General features: G+C 46.4%; 1 protein-coding gene and 1 long non-coding RNA gene across 3 annotated transcripts in view; one reads left to right on the top strand and one right to left on the bottom strand.

Moving 5' to 3' along the window:
• LOC141091137 (uncharacterized) overlaps positions 1-9876 on the top strand; it is a 69146-nt gene extending 59270 nt beyond the window's left edge. For both annotated transcript variants that reach the window (XR_012232426.1, XR_012232427.1), the window contains exon 3: positions 9446-9876. This is a non-coding gene — a long non-coding RNA (uncharacterized lncRNA). The remainder of the gene's footprint in view (positions 1-9445) is intronic.
• Positions 1-22527, bottom strand: part of SLCO2A1 (solute carrier organic anion transporter family member 2A1) — a 71774-nt gene that overhangs the window by 17746 nt on the left and 31501 nt on the right. The window contains exons 2-7 of the mRNA XM_073576536.1: positions 11946-12083; positions 11462-11624; positions 9620-9847; positions 9443-9541; positions 9093-9223; positions 4828-4909 (exon numbers count right to left, since the gene is read on the bottom strand). Of these exons, the coding sequence (XP_073432637.1) occupies positions 4828-4909; positions 9093-9223; positions 9443-9541; positions 9620-9847; positions 11462-11624; positions 11946-12083 (841 nt within the window). The remainder of the gene's footprint in view (positions 1-4827; positions 4910-9092; positions 9224-9442; positions 9542-9619; positions 9848-11461; positions 11625-11945; positions 12084-22527) is intronic.

Here is a 22527-nt window from a genome sequence, read left to right as displayed (position 1 = left end):
AAAAATTCTTGGAAAACTTATGGTCACTGCAGCAAACAAGAGAAGCTTTGTGCGAGAAGCGGTACGCTCGTAGTTGGTGGTAAAACCTTACACTTTCCTATCCTGCGCTAATCGCTTCAATGCTCGGAGTAAATCTTCTCAAAACTGCTGCCAAGCTATAAACCTTACCTGTAAAGCCACGTAAATCAAAAAGCGTGTTAACTCCTTAATCCTGGCATTGAGCTTTACACTATAAAGTTTTACTTTCTACTATACGAGCTCAGTGCACATATTGCATAAAAAATATGAGTATTTATCGAAATGGTTCAAATATCAGAGAACAGATGTTTTTCTGTATGCAGCTCCAATGCAGATCTATGTGTCTCTATGGGTAAAAATCAAACGTGTGTTGTGTGATCTGCAGTCCCATGTTTATCTGCATATATATAAGTTGCTCCTCAACAATAATAATAGATAGGTTATTAGCGCCTCATGTCATTTTCAAAAAGTGCTGGCTCTTGGCTCATCCATGGATAAATGAGTGTGTTTCGATGTGCTTTTATTGTGCCTCTTATTTTTTTTCTTGGTAATAGTACGCCATTTGGCCTACTTTAATTAGTCTGTTGTCTGGTGAGTTTTTGAGATTTGTTCACCAGGTGCTGGTGCTATGCAGTGACCATTGCTGCTGTGGTGCTGTGTCTGTGAGTTGGTGTGATTTTGCCTGCCATCTCTTGGCTCTAACTGCAGGCGGCAATGGCCACCATGCAGCACCATACGTAAACGGGTATTTCCATCTCCAAGATCCTATCCCAATATCTAGCTGGTGTAATAATATTCGCAAATACCTCTAATGAAAAATGCAGTATAGGTCTTCTGATTAGCTATATGTCACTTACCCCATGTGCAGGGCCAGGGTCATACTGGCCCATCGGAGAACCGGAGGATTCTCCGGTGGGCCCAGGAACTGACACCTGCTGGCATACTGGCCAACAGCTGCCTTGGGCTCCCACTGCTCCAGGGGCCCACAGTCAGTGGCTATGGGGCCCCTGAGTGAAGGGGGCCCGTCCTGTGCCAGCGGAGCAGCAGCTGGAGACAGGATCCTGTCCCTGCTGCTAAAGAGAAATGAATATTCACGCTTCTCCACTCCCCCATGGACGTGGAGAGGACTGAATACCATTTGACTTTAATAGTTTAATAGTAGGCAGTGTTAGCCACAGTCTGAGGCTAACACTGGCCGCATGTAAAGCCCCTCCACCACCGCTCCACTCTCTCACACGCAAAGCACTGCACCACATACACACACGCAGGCAGACAGACACACAGCCCCTCACCTCTCCACAAGTTCCCCGCTGCATATCCTGATGTCCTGCTTCCTGCCTGGTGCTTCCTGTCTGAGACAGCGCAGCTGGATGATATCATCAATCAGCGCATGGCTGTTTCAGACAGAAAGCTGCCGGTGAGGAAGATGCTGTCAGGATGTGCTGTGGGGAACTTGCGGAGAGATGAGTGGTGCTGTGTGTCTGTGTGTATGCGGTGCGGTGTGGTGCTTTGTGTGTGAGTGTGAAAGAGGGGTGTGGTGCTGTGTGTGTATGTGGTGCGGTGCTTTGTGTGTGAGTGAGAGAGAATGGTGCTGTGTGTGAGTCCTGGAGATTGACAATGATGGTAGTGGTGTAAAGGACAATGGTGGTGGGGGAGGAGGCAATGATGGAGGTGTTGAAATGGGCAATGATGAGGGTGGAGGGGGTGAAATCAATGATGGATGTGGTGTAAAAGTATAAAGATGGTAGTGGTGGAAAGGACAATGGTGGTGGTGATGGCGGAGGAAGCAATGATTGAAGTGGTGGAATTGTCAATGATGGGGGTTGTGGGGGAGAAAGCAAAAATGGAAGTAGTGGAAAGAGTAATGATAGGAGTGGTGGGGGAGAATGATAGGGGTGGTGGGGGAGAATGATAGGGGTGGTGGGGGAGAAGGCAATGATAGAGGTGGTGATGAGGACAATGATGGGGTGGAGGGGGAGAACAATGATGGAGGTGGAGAGGGACTGCATTATATCCTATGAGGGGGGCTGCATTATACTTTATGAGGGGGCTACATCATATTCAGTGGGGTGGACTGCATTATTCTCTCAGGGGACTACAGTATATTCTGGGGGGCACAGTATACTCTATGGGGGCTGCACTATATTCTGTGATGGGGCTGCATTATTCTCTCTGGGACTACATTATATTCTGGGGGGCTACATCATACTATATGAGGGGGGCAGCATTATGCCCTATGAGGGGGCTACAGTATACTCTGGGGGGCAGCATTATATTCTGTGGTGGGGCTGCATTATACTATATGAGGGGAGCTGCAGAATACCCTATGAGGGTGCTACATTATATTCTATGGTGTTGACTGCATTATACCTTAAGAGGGAGTTGCATTATATTTTGTGGGGTGCTACATTATATTCTATGAGAGGGGGTTGCATTATATTCTATGAGAGGAGCTACATTATATTCTATGAGGGTGGCTACATTATATTCCATAAGGGGGCTACATTATATTCTATGAGGGGGCTACGTTATATTCTATGAGGGGGCTAATCCAATCCCTGCTACATAATTAAGACATGTACTACCTTATATTATACCCTGACATTAGCGTATTTTACCACACAATTGGTGGTCTTGTATTTATTTCTATGTAGCTACATAGTGGGCCCCAAGAATGATTTTCTCTGGTGGGTCCAAGGTGCTCCAGTCCGACGCTGTGCAGGGCAGTGCAGTAGCTTAGGTATCCTGCAATGCCCTGCACATTCTGTAAGCAACATAGCTAATCAAAATAGCTATACTACATTTCTAATTGCAGCTATTTGCTAATATTATGATTACACCTACTAAATATTGGGATAGGATCTTGGAGATGGGAATAATCCTTTAATAGAATAGGCATCCTTTACACAGTTCACTGTAATGTGGCAGTGGGCTTTCACGCTTTGATCAAAATGTTAACCAAGAACCTCATGTTCAGTTTTCAATAGTTTTGTTTAGCCGCAGTAGATCTATGTATAATATTGTCTTTTTTTCAACAGATATTGTGAAATAATAATGATGCTTGATGGAAATGAACGTGTCATGAAAATTACCATTTGGAAGTGTTTTGAAAAGTCAGTCCATATAAGGAAACCTTTACAACAACCATGAATTTCAAATTCTTCCTAGTAGGAACCATGTCATTGGCGCAATCTGCAAATCTTCCAGCCGCTCAGGGGTCCAAGAGGCAAGGGGGCCACAATCACATCGAAAGCAGGTGGAATTGAGCATTGTGAAGATCTTTTGTGTTAGGAACGGCGGAACGCACCAAATAGATAAATAATAAAGTGCGTTCGCCGCTCGGGGTCCACCGTGCAGAAGGTGTTAACACTGCTGCTAATTAATGGCAGATGCGCTATATGGCGGTATAATGCGCACGGGTTCAACGTCACCCGATGTGCGCAGAGCGGACTCTGTTAACTCACAGAGGCGCTGTAACATAAACATAAACGCCGAGCCTGTCTGAGCCAGGTCTCAATGAAATTGCATGCACGGTATCTGGTCACAGGACATGGGTCTAAGACAGGGGACGGTGTCCGTCTAGACCTACCGTGTGTGCGGCGTCGCTACTGCAGATGCCGGTAAGTGCTGTTGAAGGCAGCGCGGCGGCAGACACAGCCGCTATGCCATAGTGCCGTGAGAGACGTGACACCACCGGATGCTAGTGTAGAGGTGCGGTGTGCACAGTGGCCTATGGCTTGCCACTGACTGGCGCTGACTCTTTATATAGTTCCCTATCCACATGCGTAATATCAAAGGGAGGGGAATCTTAATAAGTCAGTCACCAGAATCATACATCCATCACCATTCACACATCTAGCAAGAAGAGTCTATACTAGCACATAGCCGAGCGGCCATGCGGGCCTTTTATAGCTGTGCGTTGCCGGGACCTTCCAGATCTCTGAGATGGACCAATCAGATCTGGAGAAGGACCTGAGCACGAGACTCCCGACCTCCAATGGGAGATTGTCTCGTGAGCATGCTCAGTGGAGCGGCAGAGGAACTTAGCCTCAGGAGTGACTTGTTGCAGAGCAGCATGTGAGGTTCTGGATTCCTGTTGTGTAGCTGCGGGAATCCGACGCCAAACATATTGGACTCCAAAGGGCCCATATAGTGTTCCCGTAAGAGGGCCCTCTTCTGTCTGTGTCCACCCCAGGTCCTATATGAATATTTTTGTAAGGGCCCACACAGTGTTGACTAGAAAATGAATTCACGACTATTGTCCATGGCCAACCATATCTAAAAAAAAACATAAACCCTACATGATCAATACAAAGTCACCACCAGTCCCAAAATGTCAAAGCCTAGAGCACTCTGACAATAATTGTACGACGAGTTTGATCACCTAGCATATCCCATTGAAAAAAAGAAAAATGTCTATAACATCTCCACCAAATGAAGCCAAAGAAGTAAGTTTTCCATGTAAATTACAAAAAAGTTATATATGGTGAAAAGAAATTAGAGTGCAACTTTTCTCATCATCACACTCCAAAATTGAAAACTGTATTTGATATAAAAGGAGACATACGGTAATTTAGGAAACCTTTCTAACGGAGAAGCTTCTTAATTGTGAACTCTTACAGTGCTGCATCCAGTCTTGTAGGTTGGGCAGCATTTATCTTCCTAGTCATGAGATTTGTGTTATGTTTGTCAATGAATTGTCAAGGACAAAATTTCACAGTGCTCAGCATTTGACTTGAGGAATAACATGTGCTCTGCCCTTCCTGTGATATGGCTGGCCGTGGTGTCCCTGTGGTGCCGTCTCCTTACTTTTAATAAAACCGGATAGGGAACTTTCATCGCTGGTCGAATCCGGGACCTTTCTGAGAACGTTCTCTTCTGTATTTGACTTCTGACACCGAAAATAAAAAAAAGAAACACAGTTATAATCTTTTCGCACTTGGCCCCAAAAATATGTGGAAATCAATGGTTACAAAATGCAATCTCCATGTACAAACATTTGCTAGAGTAAAAGTGAAGACTCTGATGTTGTAGGACAGGTTATGAACTCTCCAAAAAGGCTGATTCAGGAAACTTCTCCATGTAATAGATGGGCCCTGATTTAGGTTATGTTCTCACGTTGCATTTTTACTACGTTTTTTTTTCTTATACATTTTTTTAATGCAAATTCAAAGCTGCTTTTTACAGTAGCAGCAAAATCTGTGCCAATTCACAAATCTCATGCCCACGATTGCTTTTTTTTCCTGACTGAATTGGAAAACTGTCGCTTGTCAATTCGTTCATAGTTTTTGCAGATTTTTCACCGGAGAAAGCAATGAGTAAGTGCAAAAAACGCTGCACAAAAAAACCCCAACCATGCGTTTTTGCAGCTTTTACGGTGACCGAAGCGAACTTTATAGAACCAGTATTGTAGATGAATGACCCATATAATCTGCAACAAAAAAGTAACAGCAAAACCTGCTTTTCATAAGCAGCTTTTTCTTACTGCCAAGAGAGCACTTTTTGGCTGCAGAAAAAAAAGCAACGTGTGAACATAACTATGCTTAGTTACCGGCTGTGTACCTTGGCTACCAGCGTGAGCTGGTATCCAAGGTAAATATCGTGTAACTAAGCGTGCGGGGCATATAGTTACCTGCTGTTTACCTTGGATACCAGCTCCCAGCACAAGCACGCTGGTATCCAAGGTACACAGTGGGTAACTAAGCGTCGCGTGCACTTAGTTACCTGATACTTACCTTGGATACCAGCTACCAGCATCTGTTTACAGCGCTGGGAGCTCGCTGATCGCGGTTTCCCGCTGCCACACGCAGCGATGCTCGCTGGCCAGCGGGAGACCAACAATCAAAAAAATGGCCCAGGACGTTCCTGTACGATTAGCGCTGATGCGTGCCACACATAGCGAGATCGCTGGCGAGATCACTGATGCGTCACAAAATCAGCGATCTCGCTGTGTGTGACCGGTGTCATGATCCCAGTGCAGGTTTTGACCTGCACGTCAGGGGTTAATGTCTTGAGCTCAGTGCAGGCTTTGACCTGCACACCTGGGGTTAATTATTGTGGCCTCTCTTTGGTTCAGGCAGAGCTTTTTATTGCCCTGAGATACTCCAATCCCTGTCAGTTATACTTTTGCCTTTGGCCGAGTGTTGTGACCCCTGTGTGCCTGTTCGTTGTCTTATAGCTTGCTTATATGGTTCTGATCCGGTTCTGTCCCCCGTTGTGAGTTTGCCTGTTGATTCTGTACTGTATATCTGCTTCTCTGGTTTCTGACTTTTTGCCTACGTCTTGACTATCCGTTCTGTCTTGCCCTTTGGTAATTGTCGTGCTATCTCGTGCTTTGACCCCCGCCTGATCTGGTTTATTTCCCTGTCAATGCCAATTAGTAACTTTGTTCCGTAGTTACCATTCTAGGAGTTTTCCTGCAGCTCCTAGCTCTTGGGAGTTTAGGCCACGCCCCCAGCAGTCACATGCTTCAGGTCCTGTGGATCTGAAGCACGCATCTTCTCTGCTGCTGCCTGCTCCACAGGTATCTCTGAGCACAGGTTGTCTTACTCAGGACACGTGCAATGGCTCAGTGAGCAAGTGCAGTGCGGTGTTCCTGACAACGGGGCCGTAAGACTACTCCATGGTTTATGCAAAATGATTAACTAGTCCGAAACTACACAAAAGCTGTTGCGAGTTTGAGACGTCATGGCTGAGTACACAAGTCATTATCAATCGCAACCATCAGCTAGAGTAATAACAAAAATACATCACTATTGTTCTCTGGGACAATAGAAATTAATTTCTAGGCGTATCATGTTTATTAATCTGGCTTCTCCAGCTTTAGGAAAGATCAGGAGAACATTTCTTACATGAACGTATAGTGCGAAATGTAAAGTTTACATTTTCAGGAAAAGATTAATCTTTTGAAGCTGTTTTTTAATAGTTTATCTACGCTGGGGAAATTCTTTCCTTTCAAGTTTTGGGCAACAGTTTGGTTTTCAATCATTTTTATTGGGCTTTTTAAAGCCGTATATACATGGGTAAGGAGAGGGGAAATGAAAAATTAGGAATGGGGGTTAAGGTGGGCAACTGTTTGGAGAAGGTTCCTGTTGTGGCATGACAATGTCGTGTATAAAGTAAAATACCATATAAAATGCTTGGTGTGGCCAATCTTGATTGGATTGTACAAAGCTCGCACAAACGAAACACGTACACACTAAAGAAAAGTCAGCTGAACCAAGTGATTTCAACCTCCTGAAATGTGAGGTTGTGGGGAAAAGAAGGAATTAGGCCTATTACGTTTATATTAAATTTCATTGCCAAATCTTCTAATCTTGGAGAAAAGATATCTGTGGACTGAGGGAGCATTTGGATGACTATTATCTAAGGTTTTGTCATCTCAAGACTTAAGTCTTATTTAGTGCTCCAAAGTTGCCTAATGTTATGGTCTTCACCAAGATGGCGCTACTTAGTCTTTAGGCTGTTATGCAAACTTACCCTGTGAGCAACGCCTCATTGGAAAGATTATAAAAATTTTCATATTGGGTGCATTAAATAAAATGTCTGTATGGTGGATTTAAAAAAGTAAAAAAAAAAAGAATACTCAGAGAGCAACGGGAGAAGACTAAGAGCAAATGCTGGAAAGATTTCGAGCTTGTGACAGGTCCTCTTTTAAAGGGACTCTGTCAGCAGGTTTTTGCTACCTCATCTGAAAGCAGTCTGATGTAGGCAAACAGAAGCTGAATTCAATGAGGTAATGAGGTAGATTTAGCAATGCAGCAGGGCTGAGAAAGCTAATCCTGCCCGCACCAGACTCTCTGCGTACAAAGTCTATAGACAGTGAGGTGCTTATCACAGGAGGGGGAGTTGCCAGACCAGGAGGTATGGCTGCTGTGTCCCAGCAATGATAAGCTCCTGGTGCTAAAACAATCATTGCAAGCAAGCAAAACCATGGAGCTTGATAAGTGAGACATCCCTGAAATCTGTGTTTTAACCCCTACAGCATGCTGTCTTCAGATTGAATAGCAAAAAGCTGCTGACAGATTCCCTTTAAGGCTGTTGTGTCTGATTGGGAACTGGTGAGAGTATTAGTCATAATGGACGGAAGAAAATTTAATAAATTAGATTATTTTCTCCTTATGATACTAAAGAAGGGAAAAAAAATTCAAAAACTACTTGGATATTTAGTGTATAGTGGGTCATAGACGGTAGATAAGTGTTGTATGACTTTGCACATTGGATATGCTAAAATGCAACATTTTCAACCCTTTTTCTCCTGTCGTTTGTTGTTGTGGGAGACATGACTCACCTGCATTAGATTGCTGCCTGATCCTGCCAAGTAAATGATGACCACATTTTGTCTAATGTGTATGGGCACATAAAGAATCACTGCAATGTTTTTTTCTTTTGTTTTTAATTGCATCCCAATTAGCCATTTCTAATTTATGTATAGTGTGTTTAAAACACTTAGCAATCGCCATCTTCTGCCGTTTCCAGCCCTGTTCCAGTCCTCTCCTGCATCATGTGATCACAGCTCCTTCTTGATTGCTCACACCGTAGACCGTTCCTTTCTTAATGTAAATGTACGAGAGCCTTGTTCTGAGGCTCATACATGTACATTGAGAAAGTGACTTTCAGTTCACACAGAAACGCTATGTCTTAGTTGAGGTCACGTGAGGCAGGAGAAGACTTGAGAAACGCTCAAAACAGTAGAAGACGGCAACTGGTGGAATTTTAATGAACACACTGTACACACATTACCGATGGCTAACAAAGGGGTTAAAGAAAAAACAAAAAAACGCTAGAGTGGTTCTTATAGTCAACCATTCTAACCATGATTAATGGTCAAGATGTAAGCATTGGACATCACTTGGTCATTAAGACAAGATTAAAAGATCAAGAAACATATTAAGTTTTAAATCTAAAAAATCTATCAAGTTCAATCTAATTTTCCTCTTTGTTGATCAAGAGAAAATCATGATTCATTTTACGAGAGAAAAATTAAAATTTATTTGTTGATTTGAAAAGTTAATTGTCAGAAATCACCTTCAAAATGAGTACTGTAAGTGTAGAAAATGTGAATATTATTTTACCTTAATTGCCATGTTCTTTGGAAAGAAAAAATAAGGGATGGATGTAATCACAAGGCATCCAGATGATATGAGTAGACCTAGCCACCAAGCTCCTATCCAACGAGGGTCACGTGGGTTAATGTCAACTTCCACTGAAACCCCGTAAAAAAAAAAAGTTAAAATCAACAAATTAGATAAGTAGCAACATGGCAGAAAATTCATTAATTTCGAAAATGTAAACAGAAGAGTTTGTGACATACAGTACATCCGGTTGTTCAAAATGTTCCCATTTTCTTAAAATTTCTGTTTATCTAGTTAAGAAGTGTACCAATAGTACAAGTACATAATATATGTTCTCCATCTCTACTCACCAGGGTCAACTCTTCCAATGTCAACAAACATTCTCAAGACCATGGAACCCAGAAGATACCCGAACGCTGGTCCGAAGACTGAGATTGCAAACAGAATGGCTGTAGAGAGTCAAGCAGAATGGTTAGAAACGTACATGAGAGCGATATCTTTAATTCTACTTACATTTAATCACTTACCAATATACAAAGGTGAATTATTTGGTTCTGAAAAATCATCTATGTAAGAGATGCCAAAAGGTTGTATAGGAACAGTGCCAATTCCAGCCAGCAACTGCCCCACAACCATTATCGCCCACATCTTGCCAGAGTCAACGTTTCTCATTTGGGATGGTTCTTGGCCTTTTGTCCTTGTATCATACATAGTCCTATTTTCTCCTGTGCATAGTTCATGATGAGTCTTATTTCCTGTCCAATAAAGCCACATGTCAAAATAAGTCACATTTTATTGACTATGCTGCCTATGACTTAACTAAGGGCTTTGTCAGCCAAGTCAGTTTCTAGATTAGGCTCTGATCTAATCACACTGTGTTTACCGCTCTAAATGTCTATTCCAGTTGTGAAGGGGGTGTAAGAGAACGTACATAATTGGACCCACTTAGTGCGCCAGATCCCCTGAGAGCTCATTTCAATTGTATAGGCATCAACAGGATACTAATTCAGTTGAACTTGATAGGCTGAGCAAGAAACTTATCTCTCTCCCCTAATATTCTCCATCTCGTACAAGCCTACAGCCAGCAAGACTCTGAGGCCGTGCTCAGGACACTGCATTGCACCCGTCATATTCTGCCCTTATCAACATTGAGATCGACTGACACAAGGGGAGGTTTTACTACTAGAGACAGGATAGGACCATTCCGAATCGGTGCACCTTGTGGGATGGCTTTTAAGCTTTTTTTGATCAAAATACCGTTATATAAGTCCCCTAAGTTATTTACATATATTAATACTATTTATTTGCTTACTACAGGATATATGCTCACTTTGTTTTTTTTCTCGTATACCAACTTATGCCCCGGCTCATTTCTTTGGTTTTATTGACCTACCTGTGTTTGGCTGGGAAACTCATGAGGGGATTCCTGTTGGATGGGTATAAGTTTTTTTAAATTTTTCAGTCTTGGACACTCAGGAGGCATATTACTTTCAAGAGGGCAATAATTCTTTTTGAGTGTGCATTAAGGAGACAGTATTACTTTTAAAGAGCATAATTTTGAGAAAATGTAATAATAATTACTTTTAAGTAATATAGGGGCATATTAATTTTTATAGGAGGCATAATTACTTTAAAAAAAAGGGATGGCACTAATGGGGACTTTATTCTTTTTTTAAGGGGCGTAAGTAGTTTGAGAGGGCAAAAAAAGGTATCATTACTTTTAAGAGGGCACAATGGGGGCATAAAAATACTTTCTTATTTCGGGCAAGAGTTTAAACCCCCATACAAATTATATTATGATGAAGAGTTGGAAACCATTTAAAGGGAATCTGCCAGCAGGTTTTTGCTATGTAATCTGAGGACAGCATAAGGTAGGGGTTAAAACACAGAATTCATTTTTCTGTCAATTATTAGTCTGCATGCTGTTAACTTACAATGAAGGTTTTATTACCATGATATTATCACTTCTGGATTAGGTCTCACATCACTGCTAGCTGGAGCAGGCTCCTCCTGTGATTAGCAGCTCACTTTCAATATACAATGTACACAGAAAGCTGTGGTGAGGGCAGGGTTAGCTTTCTGAGCTCTGCTTCATGTTACAGCTAAGAACTCTAATTGTGTCACAACTGCTGCACCCAGTAATCTAAGTTGTCACATCCCTGAAATCGGTCTTTTTCCTATGTTATGTTGCTCTCAGGTGAGGTAACAAAAACCTAGTGACAGATTCCCTTTAAGAGGTGCAATTAAAAGGGCCTGATATTTTCCTTGATTTTTTTTAAGTTATAATATTAATAATATGCATTAAAGTCAACTTATAGTATTACAAATAGGTTTTGAAAAGCTGAGCATTCTCCTGACAATGAACGTACCATGTTCTAGCGATGTGTACTGATACCTCTCTGACAGGAAGTGGGGTACTGTCAGTAGGAATGTCCCAAGGGCGAGTAGTAAGCCACCAATGCCAATAACACGAGGCCGATGTACCCGACTTCCAAAATAGCTTACGAAGATAATCAGCACAGCATTACTAATCTGAAACAGAGGAAGCAAAGGTCAGCACATAGTGAGCATAATTATATGGATCAAACCACAAGTCACCCCTGTCTAACAGATTATAAGATGAAATCTACGATAATGGTAAAGTAGGAGGGTTTATATGGTTATGTCAAGAGGGTCAATGAAGAGTTACTAAAAGGAGATGTCTATGATCATGAAAAGGTCTGCTTTTCTTGTAGCAACATTGCCTCTCCTGCATGTGGGATCTGTCTGGTATTACACACCCAGCCTCATGAATTTGAAAAACAGCTGAAAAATGTCTCGGAGACAAATATTGACAAATTATGTTCGACCTACCTCATGGATACTCGAGAGAAGACCAGAAGATGAGCTGGAGAGGCCAAAACGTTTCTCAATTGTGGTCAGGCTGCTCTTAAAGTAAGCGCTGTAGAGGAGCTGCGAGAGCTGCAGCAGAGCATGGCAAAATACGAAAACCTAAGGATAAAACATAAATGCAGTCAATATTTGTCCTGGAACAGAATTTCCAGGTTTCTCTTTCTGTACATAGGAGCTCCATATAAAAAAGGACCTTATTATGGTGTCTGGTTTTTTTTCAGATAAAAGGGGCCTCATTTTTGTCTTCTATTCTCTTCTCATGGTCTTCCTGCCAACTCATCTCCCTCTTATTTGCTAACAATGAAGTTCTTCTGATGAGGGGAGTACTGCCAACTAATAGCAAAGGGCAACACGCCAACCAGGCTGGGACTTCTCTCTTCAAGGTCTCCACAACAGCCGCATGGTCTTTTGATATTATGTCCTCCTTTATACTTTTATCAGTAGACAAAGGAAACGGCATTAAATAGTGCATATAATCGATATGGGTTTCTAGATGTATTGCAAGATGATTTATATAAACTTTTCAGGAGTATGTGGGATGTTCTAAGAAGTCCGGTAGCTGTGGGAGGATGTGAGATATGTAGATGTCACACCAGGAGGTGTTTGATGTCACTCATCTAATGCCAGACACGGATATTCTATTTCTGGGACCATGATCAAAATCAGAAAATCAATACAGGCAGCAAACGAGTAGCATTGAAGAAACTGTAGGAAGTGTAAATCCAGAAAGGTCCATACTAGATGTACCCAAGAAGTACTTCTAATAACTAATCTAAGGTGTAGCTGAGATTTACATAAAACTTGCAGTAAAGCATGGTCTTGCAGTCCTCATCTCCCACAGCAGGGTAAAAATGTTTTGGGTGCATACAGCACTCAAATTTGTCCAAGAACTGCTTTGGTTCTTTCGATTTGCAACTGGAAATACACTTTATTTTGAGTGGATAGTTCCTCTTTATCAATAAGCTGCGTACACTTTAGGTGCTTGAACTTTATTTCCCTCTTTTTTCAGCATGCATTGTGTAGTGACTAGAAAAACCATTACTAATGTACCGTATATACTTGTGTATAAGCTGACCCGTGTATAAGCCGACCCCCCTAATTTTGCCACAAAAAAATGGAAAACTTATTGACTCATGTATAAGCCGAGCGTGGTGCTGCATAAGGGTTAATGGTGGTCCAAGAAGATGCTCCATAGATAAAAAAACCCCCATATATTGCCGCACAAGGGTTAATGCTGGCCCAAGAAGATGCTCCATAAATACCCCCCATATGCTGCTGCACAAGGGTTAATGCTGGCCCAAGAAGATGCTCCATAAATACCCCCCATATGCTGCTGCCACTGCTGCAATAAAAAAAAAAAATTACATACTCACCTCTCGCTGGGGGCCAGGTGCCGGTGTCCTGAGCAGGCGGTGACACTGGTGCGCTATGTGGACCAGGTGTCAGTGTCACTGCTGGCTGAGGCCCCTGGCACTGGCGATATTTACCGGTCCCCGCTCCATTGCCGTTGTCTCCCGGGTCTCTGCAGTGACGTTCAGCAGAAGGCACGTACTGAATACGTAATCGCGCCCTCTGCTGAACGTCACAGCCAAAGGACCCGGAGACAGCGCGGTGCACGGTGATGGAACGGGGACACGTGAATATTGCTATGCCCTCCGTCATACTCACTCCCTCCTGGCACACGGTCTTCTCTGCAGCGCCTGCTTCTCGATCGGTTGTCTTCCTGCGTTCAGCGTTCACGTGGTACCGCTCATTAAAGTCATAAATATGCACATATTCATGACTTTAATGAGCGGTACCACGTAACCCTGAACACAGGCACAGGAGACTTATGGAGAAGCAGGGGCTGCAGAGACATGCCAGGAAGGGGTGAGTATGGTTTCTGACACCCCCGCTCCCCCTCCCTCACGACCCCCGGTATATGACTCGTGTATAAGCCGAGAGGGGGACTTTCAGCCTTAAAAGATGGGCTGAAAATCTCGGCTTATACACGAGTATATACAGTATGTTATATGTCATATGGTAAGTGTGTTCTCTATTCCTTACATCAGGGTTCCCCAACTCCAGTCCTCAAGGCCCACCATCAGGTCATGTTTTCAGAATTTCCCTTGTATTGTACAGGTGATGCAATTATCACCTGGGCAATACTAAGGAAATCCTGAAAACATGACCTGTTGGTGGGCCTTCAGGACTGGAGTTGGGGAACCCTGCCTTACATGATTACATTTGTGACACCGGCTCCCCATCTTGCCTTGGGAGGAGGTAAATTATTTGATACTATGCTGCCCTCTCCTGCCTTGTTTTGGTTTTACAACTTGTAGTACTATGCTCCCCTCTTCTGCCTTAGTTTGACTTTGCAACTTGTTTTTCTGATTTGAAAATAAGTGGCAGTTGGAGGTGGTGCGTGAGGGACTGAAAAGGTCGGGTTATGGGTGGTTTTGGCGGTGAGAGGAGGTAGAAAATTGGGGCTCCTTGACTGGGACAAGCGGGGAGTACAAATAGCACCCTGTTATGCTTGAGTCACCGAGGAGGAAAAAACAAAACACAAGCTCAGCCCAGAAAAACAGAGAGGTTGGAAACTAGCGGATTGCAGACCCCTAATCCTATCAAACAACTAGCAGTAGCCGTGGAGTGTTCCTACGGTGATCCTAGACACCTCTTCACAGCCGGAGATCTACATAAGCCTAAAGAGAGAAAAGGGAAAAACTGACTGCCCCAGAGCAGACCCCAAAGCAATAGGCAGCCCCCAACATATAATGACGGTGAAGCAAGATGAAAACACCAACACATATAGAAAGATAGGTTGAGCAAATGATGGGGCCCAAGCTAACTAAAAAGGACAGGATAGAAAAGCTACTGTCTGCAATCTGAGAAAACCCTGCTAAAAATATTACCAACACAACTGATAAGCAAAAAGGACCCTGAAGTCACTAGACTTCAAGCCCTATATCAGCACTCAGAATATTCTGGAAGCAGAGCAAAAGAGAACACTGATCAAGGAAAAAGAATCCAGCACACCCCTGGCCGGGGATGGCTGAACTCCAAAAAGCAAGGTAAACAAAACCAAAACTAATAAGTTCAATAGCAGAGCAAAAACTTATCTTTGGAAGCAGGAATCAGACTGGTCTCCAAGAATCCAGCAGAGAAGTCACCAGCAACTCAGAAGGGCGCCGGCTGCCTTATATCCAGTCAGAAGTTCCCGTTACCCAGTCACCATCTACCTGATCAGGTGTTTGGTAATCAGCCTCACTACCTTCCTTCACCAGAAGAGGGAGATCCTCGGACACAAAAGATGAATGAACAGATGAGCTCACAACAGCACCCGATTCGGAGTGCCCTGCGTTTACAGCAACAGAGTGCTGAGACAAGAGAAGCTACTGCAGAACTGCGCAGTAGCTTTCTTGGATACTCTGATCCGATTAGGGTTAGCTGATCCTCCCTCTTCACACAGCACAGTTAATCAAATGGAAAGTTACCGCCATCCTCCCAAGGCCGGGACCGAGTAAAGGCTTTGCCCGTCGCAATGTGTAAGAAAATTTTTATCTGCTACCCATGACTTATCTTGAAAAATATAAGAATTGTTACAAGTCTTCAGTAAAGTTCATCTTTCAAGTTTGCACGGGATCCCCGGTATATGCTTCTTTCCTCCGCGGCCTCATACCTTGTGGGCATCAACATAACTTTCAGTCTCATATATCCGTCATCTCCCCTTTATAATTGCCACATAACCTAGGGATTGTTAGAGCCATCGGAGTCACCGCGACTGAACCATCCTCCGAGATAGTAGGCCCTGCATCTCATAAGGCGGTGCGTCAATGAATTGCCCGTGCATTTGTCTAAGGACTTGCTTGCCTTGATCTAAAAAAAACCTGCCTATCTGACAAGACAGAAGAGGAGGAGCAGAGACAAAGACTCACTCTGCCCCTCCTTTTTGACAGACAGGAGAGGAGGAGTGGAGACAAAAACTGGTGGGCCTCCTGTCTCCTGAGAGACAGGAGAGGAGGAGCAGAGACAAAGACCATGCCCTGCCCCTACTCTCTGACAGACAGGAGAGGAGGAGCAGAAACAGAGAGACACCCTGCTCCACCTCTCTGACAGACAAGAGAGGAGGAGCAGAGACAGAGACACGCCCTGTTCCTCTTCTCTGACAGAAAGGAGAGGAGGAGCAGAGACAAAAACTCATCCTTTCCCTCTTTTCTCAGAGACAGGAGAGGAGGGCAGAGACAAAGACCTTGCCCTGCCCCTACTCTCTGACAGACAGGAGAGGAGGAGCAGAAACAGAGAGACGCCCTGCTCCACCTCTCTGACAGACGAGAGGAGGAGCAGAGACAGAGACATGCCCTGCTCCTCCTCTCTGACAGACAGGAGAGGAGGAGCGGAGACAAAGACTCACCCTGTCCCTCCTCTCTGACAGATAGGAGAGGAGGAGCAGAGACAGATGTGATGTACAATGTCTGCAAGATATGTTTTCTGTTGGAATGTGCTACAAATCCTCCATCCTAGGACATTGTAAACTGTCAGTAGTAGGAATTCCTTCCCCCCAGGTTTTATCAACCCTGCCACTTCCTCTGGAAGAGCAGGAATGTTAATTAGCTAGACCATCTTCCTCACACCATTTGCCTTCTCTCCTCTTCAGAGCGGGAAAAACTTCTTTGTTTGAACGAATAAAACTATGAGAGACTATACCATAAGAACCAAATACCCTAGAGATATGAAAATCATATTTTTGTAACCTGAGCGGTCCCAGCTTCGAGACCGCGTATGTTTCGAAGTTCTACCCTGTCCAGAACATGAGATAGGATTTGCGCCCAAATGGACGGTCATATCGCATAGATGTTTGATGTTTTCTTGATGGGCTCATTACGCTGGGAAACATGAAACCACTGATGAGTCCATACCAGCTTCTCCCATAAAGTTATAGCTAATCTAAGTTTTGTAGCCAAAACATAACTTGGATAAGAGAGGTGGGATCAACCCAGCATGCACCTCTCTGTGATGTCACATAGGAAAGTCTATAAGGCATTTCCTGGGCAAACCAGCTCAGAACAGCTGCAGAGTCCGTGCTGACAAGAACTCAGATGAGCGGAGAAGTGCAGCTCCGCCTCCACCCACCTTAAAGCCACATGGTCTGCCTAAGGAACAATATGGAACTGTGAGTGTAATCTCTTTGTTTTCTCCACTTTTATTTTATACCTGTACTGTACATATTTTATGTCTCAATTTTATAGCAACTTTTATCTGTAATCACTGTCCTCTTTCGGAAAATAAATGAAATTATTTAGATCTGTCTCCATGCTCTAAGAATCGAACTATACGCCTTTGTTAGATAATCGCTACTAATTCAAAGGGTTTGCCACGGACCCTCTTAATTTAACACTGTGAATTAAGTAACCGTGACTGGTGGCAGCGCGTTGTGCACGGCTATTGCGGCTTGCTGGCAGTCTAGAAGGGTCTTATATTGCTGAATAAGGGTCTGCGGCCACAGCATTGATAATTCCCTTACTGCAGAAGCCTAATTGCCGGTTCACAACAGGCAGCCCGTCCGGCGACTAATTATCCTAGGTGCAGTTCCCTGACTGACCTGAGGGTAAGGGGGGCGCCGGAGAGCTGCGAGTTCCAAAGTGGAACTGAGAAAGTGGGATATACATAAATCCCCGCAGTACTTGGAAGATTGATAGCAGTGGTGGGGCATCCAAATTAAACTCCCCCTGCGGCAAATTGTAGAGCGAGATTAGCTTGCTGGATATTTTTGTCACATGGTGCCGGTGGTGGGATAACTAAGATAAGCCCCAACGGTGCCTGTGATAGCTGTGTGCCGGCATTGTGTCACGTCCCTCCGTCCGCTGATACACCCGTGTCAGTGGTGGGATTGTGACATAGTGGTGACACAGGGTCCGCTGTCCGTCGCGTTTTGGTGGCAGCGGGACCCCCGTTAGTGTCGCCCGTAAGTAGACGAACGGCGGTGGGCTGTTCGTCACATATTGGTGGCAGCGGTGGGATAATCCTAGAGCATTAGTGATTTGGTTTGAGCAATCATTCCTCTCACTAAAAACCTGCACGGTTCCTGCGGGAATCCTGCATCATAGGTTTTGGAGAACAGACTCAGTGGTTACTAGTCCTGAGACATTAGTGTGTACTTGCAAGTATCCCCCTCCCGTTTCTTCGTTTTTCTTTTTCTATCTTTTATTTGGCAACCATGGCGGCAAAAGGAGAACCTTGGTACAACCGGCAGACAAAGGAAGTTCTTGCTGGGTTATGCACATACCAAGGCCTTGACGCCACGAACAAAAACAGAGCTCAAATGATCGCGGCTCTAGTGCAGCTGGACAACGACCAGAATCCAGCGAGCGCAGAAGTTGGCCCAAGTGGCAATGGGGCTGCAGCAGAGGCTCCACTCCTGAGCGCTGGCCCCACATTCAGCCAGAACGGGGTGGACCCCTATCTGCAAATGGCCTTGGACGAACTCCCCGCCGAAGACAGTGATGGGCGGGTGAGGCTGATCCAGCAATATCGGCAGGAGGCCCAAGCCGAACGTGAGCGCCAAGCCCAGGCTGAGAGAGCTGAGCGCCGAGCAGAGGCTGAGAGAGCCGAGCGCCAGGAGCAGAGGGCCCATGAACTGGAGGTACTCCAGCGGGGTGGGAATGCCCCCACAGCCCGAAGCGGTGAGCCCAGCAGCATCCAGACTCCTAAACCCCGGCCAGAGCATTTTCCCGTGATGGAAAAGGACGGGGACTTGGACACGTTTCTGCGAGCCTTTGAGAAAGCCTGCAGACAGTACCAGCTGCCCAGAGACCAATGGGCAAGGTACTTGACCCCAGGGCTAAAAGGCAAAGCCCTGGAGGCATTTGCTTCTCTTCCGCCAGAAGCCGATGATGACTATGACGCCATAAAGCAGGTGCTGATCGCCAAATACCGGCTGACACCTCAGGTATACCGAAAGAAGTTCCGGCACCTCCAACGTGGCCCACATGATAGCTACAGTGATGTGGTGCAAGGACTCAGGACCCACTTTGACCAGTGGATCCATGGACTGTCCGTTGAAACCTTTGAGCAGCTACGGGACCTGATGATCAAAGACCAGTTCCTGCATCTCTGCCCAGCTGAGGTCCGACAGTTCATCCTGGACCGCGAACCAACGAACGTGGACAAAGCGGCGCAGATCGCTGACAACCACGAGGCCAACCGGAAGCCCGAGACGCGGAGGCCAGTCGCCACCAGCTGGAAAGGGGGTAAGCCAGCAACCAACCCCAATGCCCTAGCTAGCCGTCCCTCCGGAGGCCCAGTCCCTGTTGCCAACAGCAGGCCGGCTACTGACAGTCGCCTGTGTCACCACTGCCAGCGGCCTGGTCACTTCTTTTACACCTGTCCGAATAGGCCGAAGAACCCCCCAGCCAAGGCCCCCGGGCCCAATGCCTCTGTTCTTTTGGTGGGAGGTGTGGTTGGGAGGGCTGACGACAACGTTCAACCTGTTCAGGTGGGGGCCCGTCTTGCTACAGGCCTCAAGGACACCGGGGCTGAACGAACCCTCATCCGTCCTGGACTGGCGGCCCCTGAGAGCTTGTTGAGGGGAAAACCCTGACTGTCACCGGGATTGGAGGCACCCGTTGTTCCTTGCCAGTGGCACGAGTTTTTCTTGACTGGGGTGCCGGGAGCGGGTTGAGGGAGGTGGGAGTGTCTGAAAACCTGCCCACTGATGTTTTATTGGGGACTGACTTGGGGCGGATGGTTGCATACTACGTCCCTGACACCCTTCCCCAAACTGATAATAAGGGTAACGTTAACCCTGATGATGATGATGATGACGGGAAACTGAATGTGTTACCTGCTAATGCCTTGATGAGTAATGATGCAACTAACAACCATTCTTTCCCCAGGTACGATGCTGATGCTGATGTGAATGTACCAAAGCAAACTGATAACCATTCTTCTCCTAGGAAGGATGATGATGATGTTGATGTATCTGTGCCGACTGAACCCGTTAACCCTTTCTTTGAAGCGGTAGATGTGTCCACAGGTACCGAAGTGCTCAGCCCCATCACTCTGCGGAGTGAGACGGCTGAGGAACCCCTGGCAGGAGTAAGCAACGGTGCTCAAGGAAATGGGGAGGTGCATGGGGACCATGAGGAAGGTAATGCCATGCAGCTGACCAGTGCCACCGAGGAAGGTAACTGGCCCATAAGTAGCACTGCTCCTGAAGTGTTGGGGGTGGATGGGGAGGTAGAGCCCAGGGCAGCACCAGCTGGTGGGTCTGAAGAAATCCCCAGGGAGACAGCATACATAGCAGCTGTCACACGCAGTCAGAGTGCCCAGATCGCAGGTAACGCACTGTCTTCTGGACCCTCTGCTGCTACAGGAGAGACTGAACCAGAGGTGAACCCAGAGCCGGTTCCAGAGGGTCCCAGTAAAGAGGGGACCCTGACGTCACTTCTGGCAGCCTCCAGCATGGAGTTCCAGGCTGCTCTGCACTCAGATGCCAGCCTGGAGAAATTGAGAGGTCTCGCCGAGACGCCCACCTCCAAGTCTGATAAGGAGAGGGTGTTCTGGGAACGAGGAAGGTTGTACCGGGAGACAGTACCCGGAGATCCTAAAAAGGAGTGGTTGAGGGAAAGACAGCTGGTCGTCCCCTATCAGTTCAGAACTGAGTTGTTGCGGATTGCCCATGAGATTCCACTCGCTGGACACTTGGGGATCAGCAAAACAAAGGCACGGCTGTCTCAACACTTTTATTGGCCCAAGATGGGGACAGATGTAACACACTACTGCCGCTCCTGTGCCACCTGTCAAAAAGTGGGTAAGGCGGGGCCTGCTCTTAAGGCTCCCCTTATTCCTTTGCCGGTGATAGAGGAGCCTTTCCAGAGAATCGCGGTGGACATTGTAGGGCCGCTGTCCGTCCCCAGCAGCTCCGGAAAGCGATACATTCTCACCGTGGTAGACTACGCTACCCGGTACCCGGAGGCAGTAGCTCTGTCTTCAACCAGGGCAGATAAGGTGGCTGACGCACTGGTGACCATCTTTTCAAGAGTAGGATTTCCCAGGGAGATGCTTACCGATCAAGGGCCCCAATTCATGTCTCGCCTAATGGAGGCTCTCTGTGAGAAAATGCAGGTGACGCAGCTGGTATCGAGTCCGTATCACCCACAGACTAATGGTTTGTGTGAACGCTTCAACGGTACCCTCAAACAGATGCTCCGCATACTGGTTGAGACCCAAGGGCGCGACTGGGAGCGGTACCTCCCACACCTGCTGTTCGCTTACAGAGAAGTTCCGCAGGCCTCGACCGGGTTCTCCCCCTTCGAGCTCCTGTATGGCAGGCGAGTCCGGGGACCCCTTGGGTTGATAAGAGAATCCTGGGAAGATGAGCCAAACCCCACAGAAGTGTCCATCGTGGATTATGTCATGCGCTTCCGTGACAAGATGCAGACCTTGACGCAGTTGGTGCATGACAACATGACGCAGGCTCAGGCTGACCAGAAGCACTGGTATGACCAGAACGCCCGGGAGCGGACCTACCAGGTGGGTCAAAAGGTGTGGGCGCTGGTCCCTGTACCAACGGATAAGCTTCAGGCAGCCTGGGAAGGCCCGTACGTCGTCCACCAACAGCTCAACCCGGTCACCTACGTGGTCACGCTTGACCATGCTCGGGGTAGGCGCAAGGCCTTTCACGTCAACATGCTGAAGGCGCACTACGAACGTGAAGCTTGCGTCCTACCGGTCTGCAATCTGCCAGAGGATGGGGAGGAAGATTCCCTCCTGGACATGCTGGCCCAGGCCAAGGCCAATGGGTCCATTGAGGACATGGAGATAAGTGGTTCGCTCACCGTGTCCCAGCGGTTGCAGTTGATGGCCACCCTGGAACTCTTCCGGCCCGTGTTCACCAACCGTCCTGGGAGGACGGAGTTAGCGGTTCATGAGGTGGACACCGGGAATCATGCCCCATTACGGCGAACACCTTATCGGATCTCTGAGACGGTGCAACAAGTCATGCGCCAAGAGATCGATGAGATGTTAAGGCTGGGGGTGATTCGACGGTCACAAAGCGCGTGGGCTTCACCTGTAGTCCTCGTGCCTAAAAAGGATCGAACCACCCGGTTCTGCGTGGACTACAGGGGGCTCAACGCCATCACAACCTCTGATGCCCACCCAATGCCGCGCATCGAGGATCTGCTCGAGCGGTTGACAAACGCCAACTACATATCCATCATGGATTTGAGTCGGGGATACTGGCAGATTCCCCTGAGCCCTGAGGCGCAGGAGAAATCCGCCTTTATCACCCCCTTTGGACTGTACGAGTCCACGGTCATGCCCTTCGGCATGAAGAATGCCCCTGCCACTTTCCAGCGGATGGTCAACCACCTGCTTCGGGGACTGGAGGAGTACGCAGTGGCGTACTTAGACGATATTGCCGTCTTCAGTTCCACCTGGGAGGAACACCTTCAGCACCTCCAGGAGGTGCTCAAGCGTCTTCACCAGGCAGGCCTGACCATCAAGCCGGGGAAGTGCCAGATAGGCATGCGCAAGGTCCACTACCTGGGGCACCGGGTAG

This window comes from Dendrobates tinctorius, unplaced genomic scaffold, assembly GCF_039654945.1.
Source record: "Dendrobates tinctorius isolate UK_male_01 unplaced genomic scaffold, ASM3965494v1 ptg000049l, whole genome shotgun sequence".
Lineage (NCBI taxonomy): Eukaryota > Metazoa > Chordata > Amphibia > Anura > Dendrobatidae > Dendrobates > Dendrobates tinctorius.
This window is presented reverse-complemented; position numbering and strand designations above follow the sequence as displayed.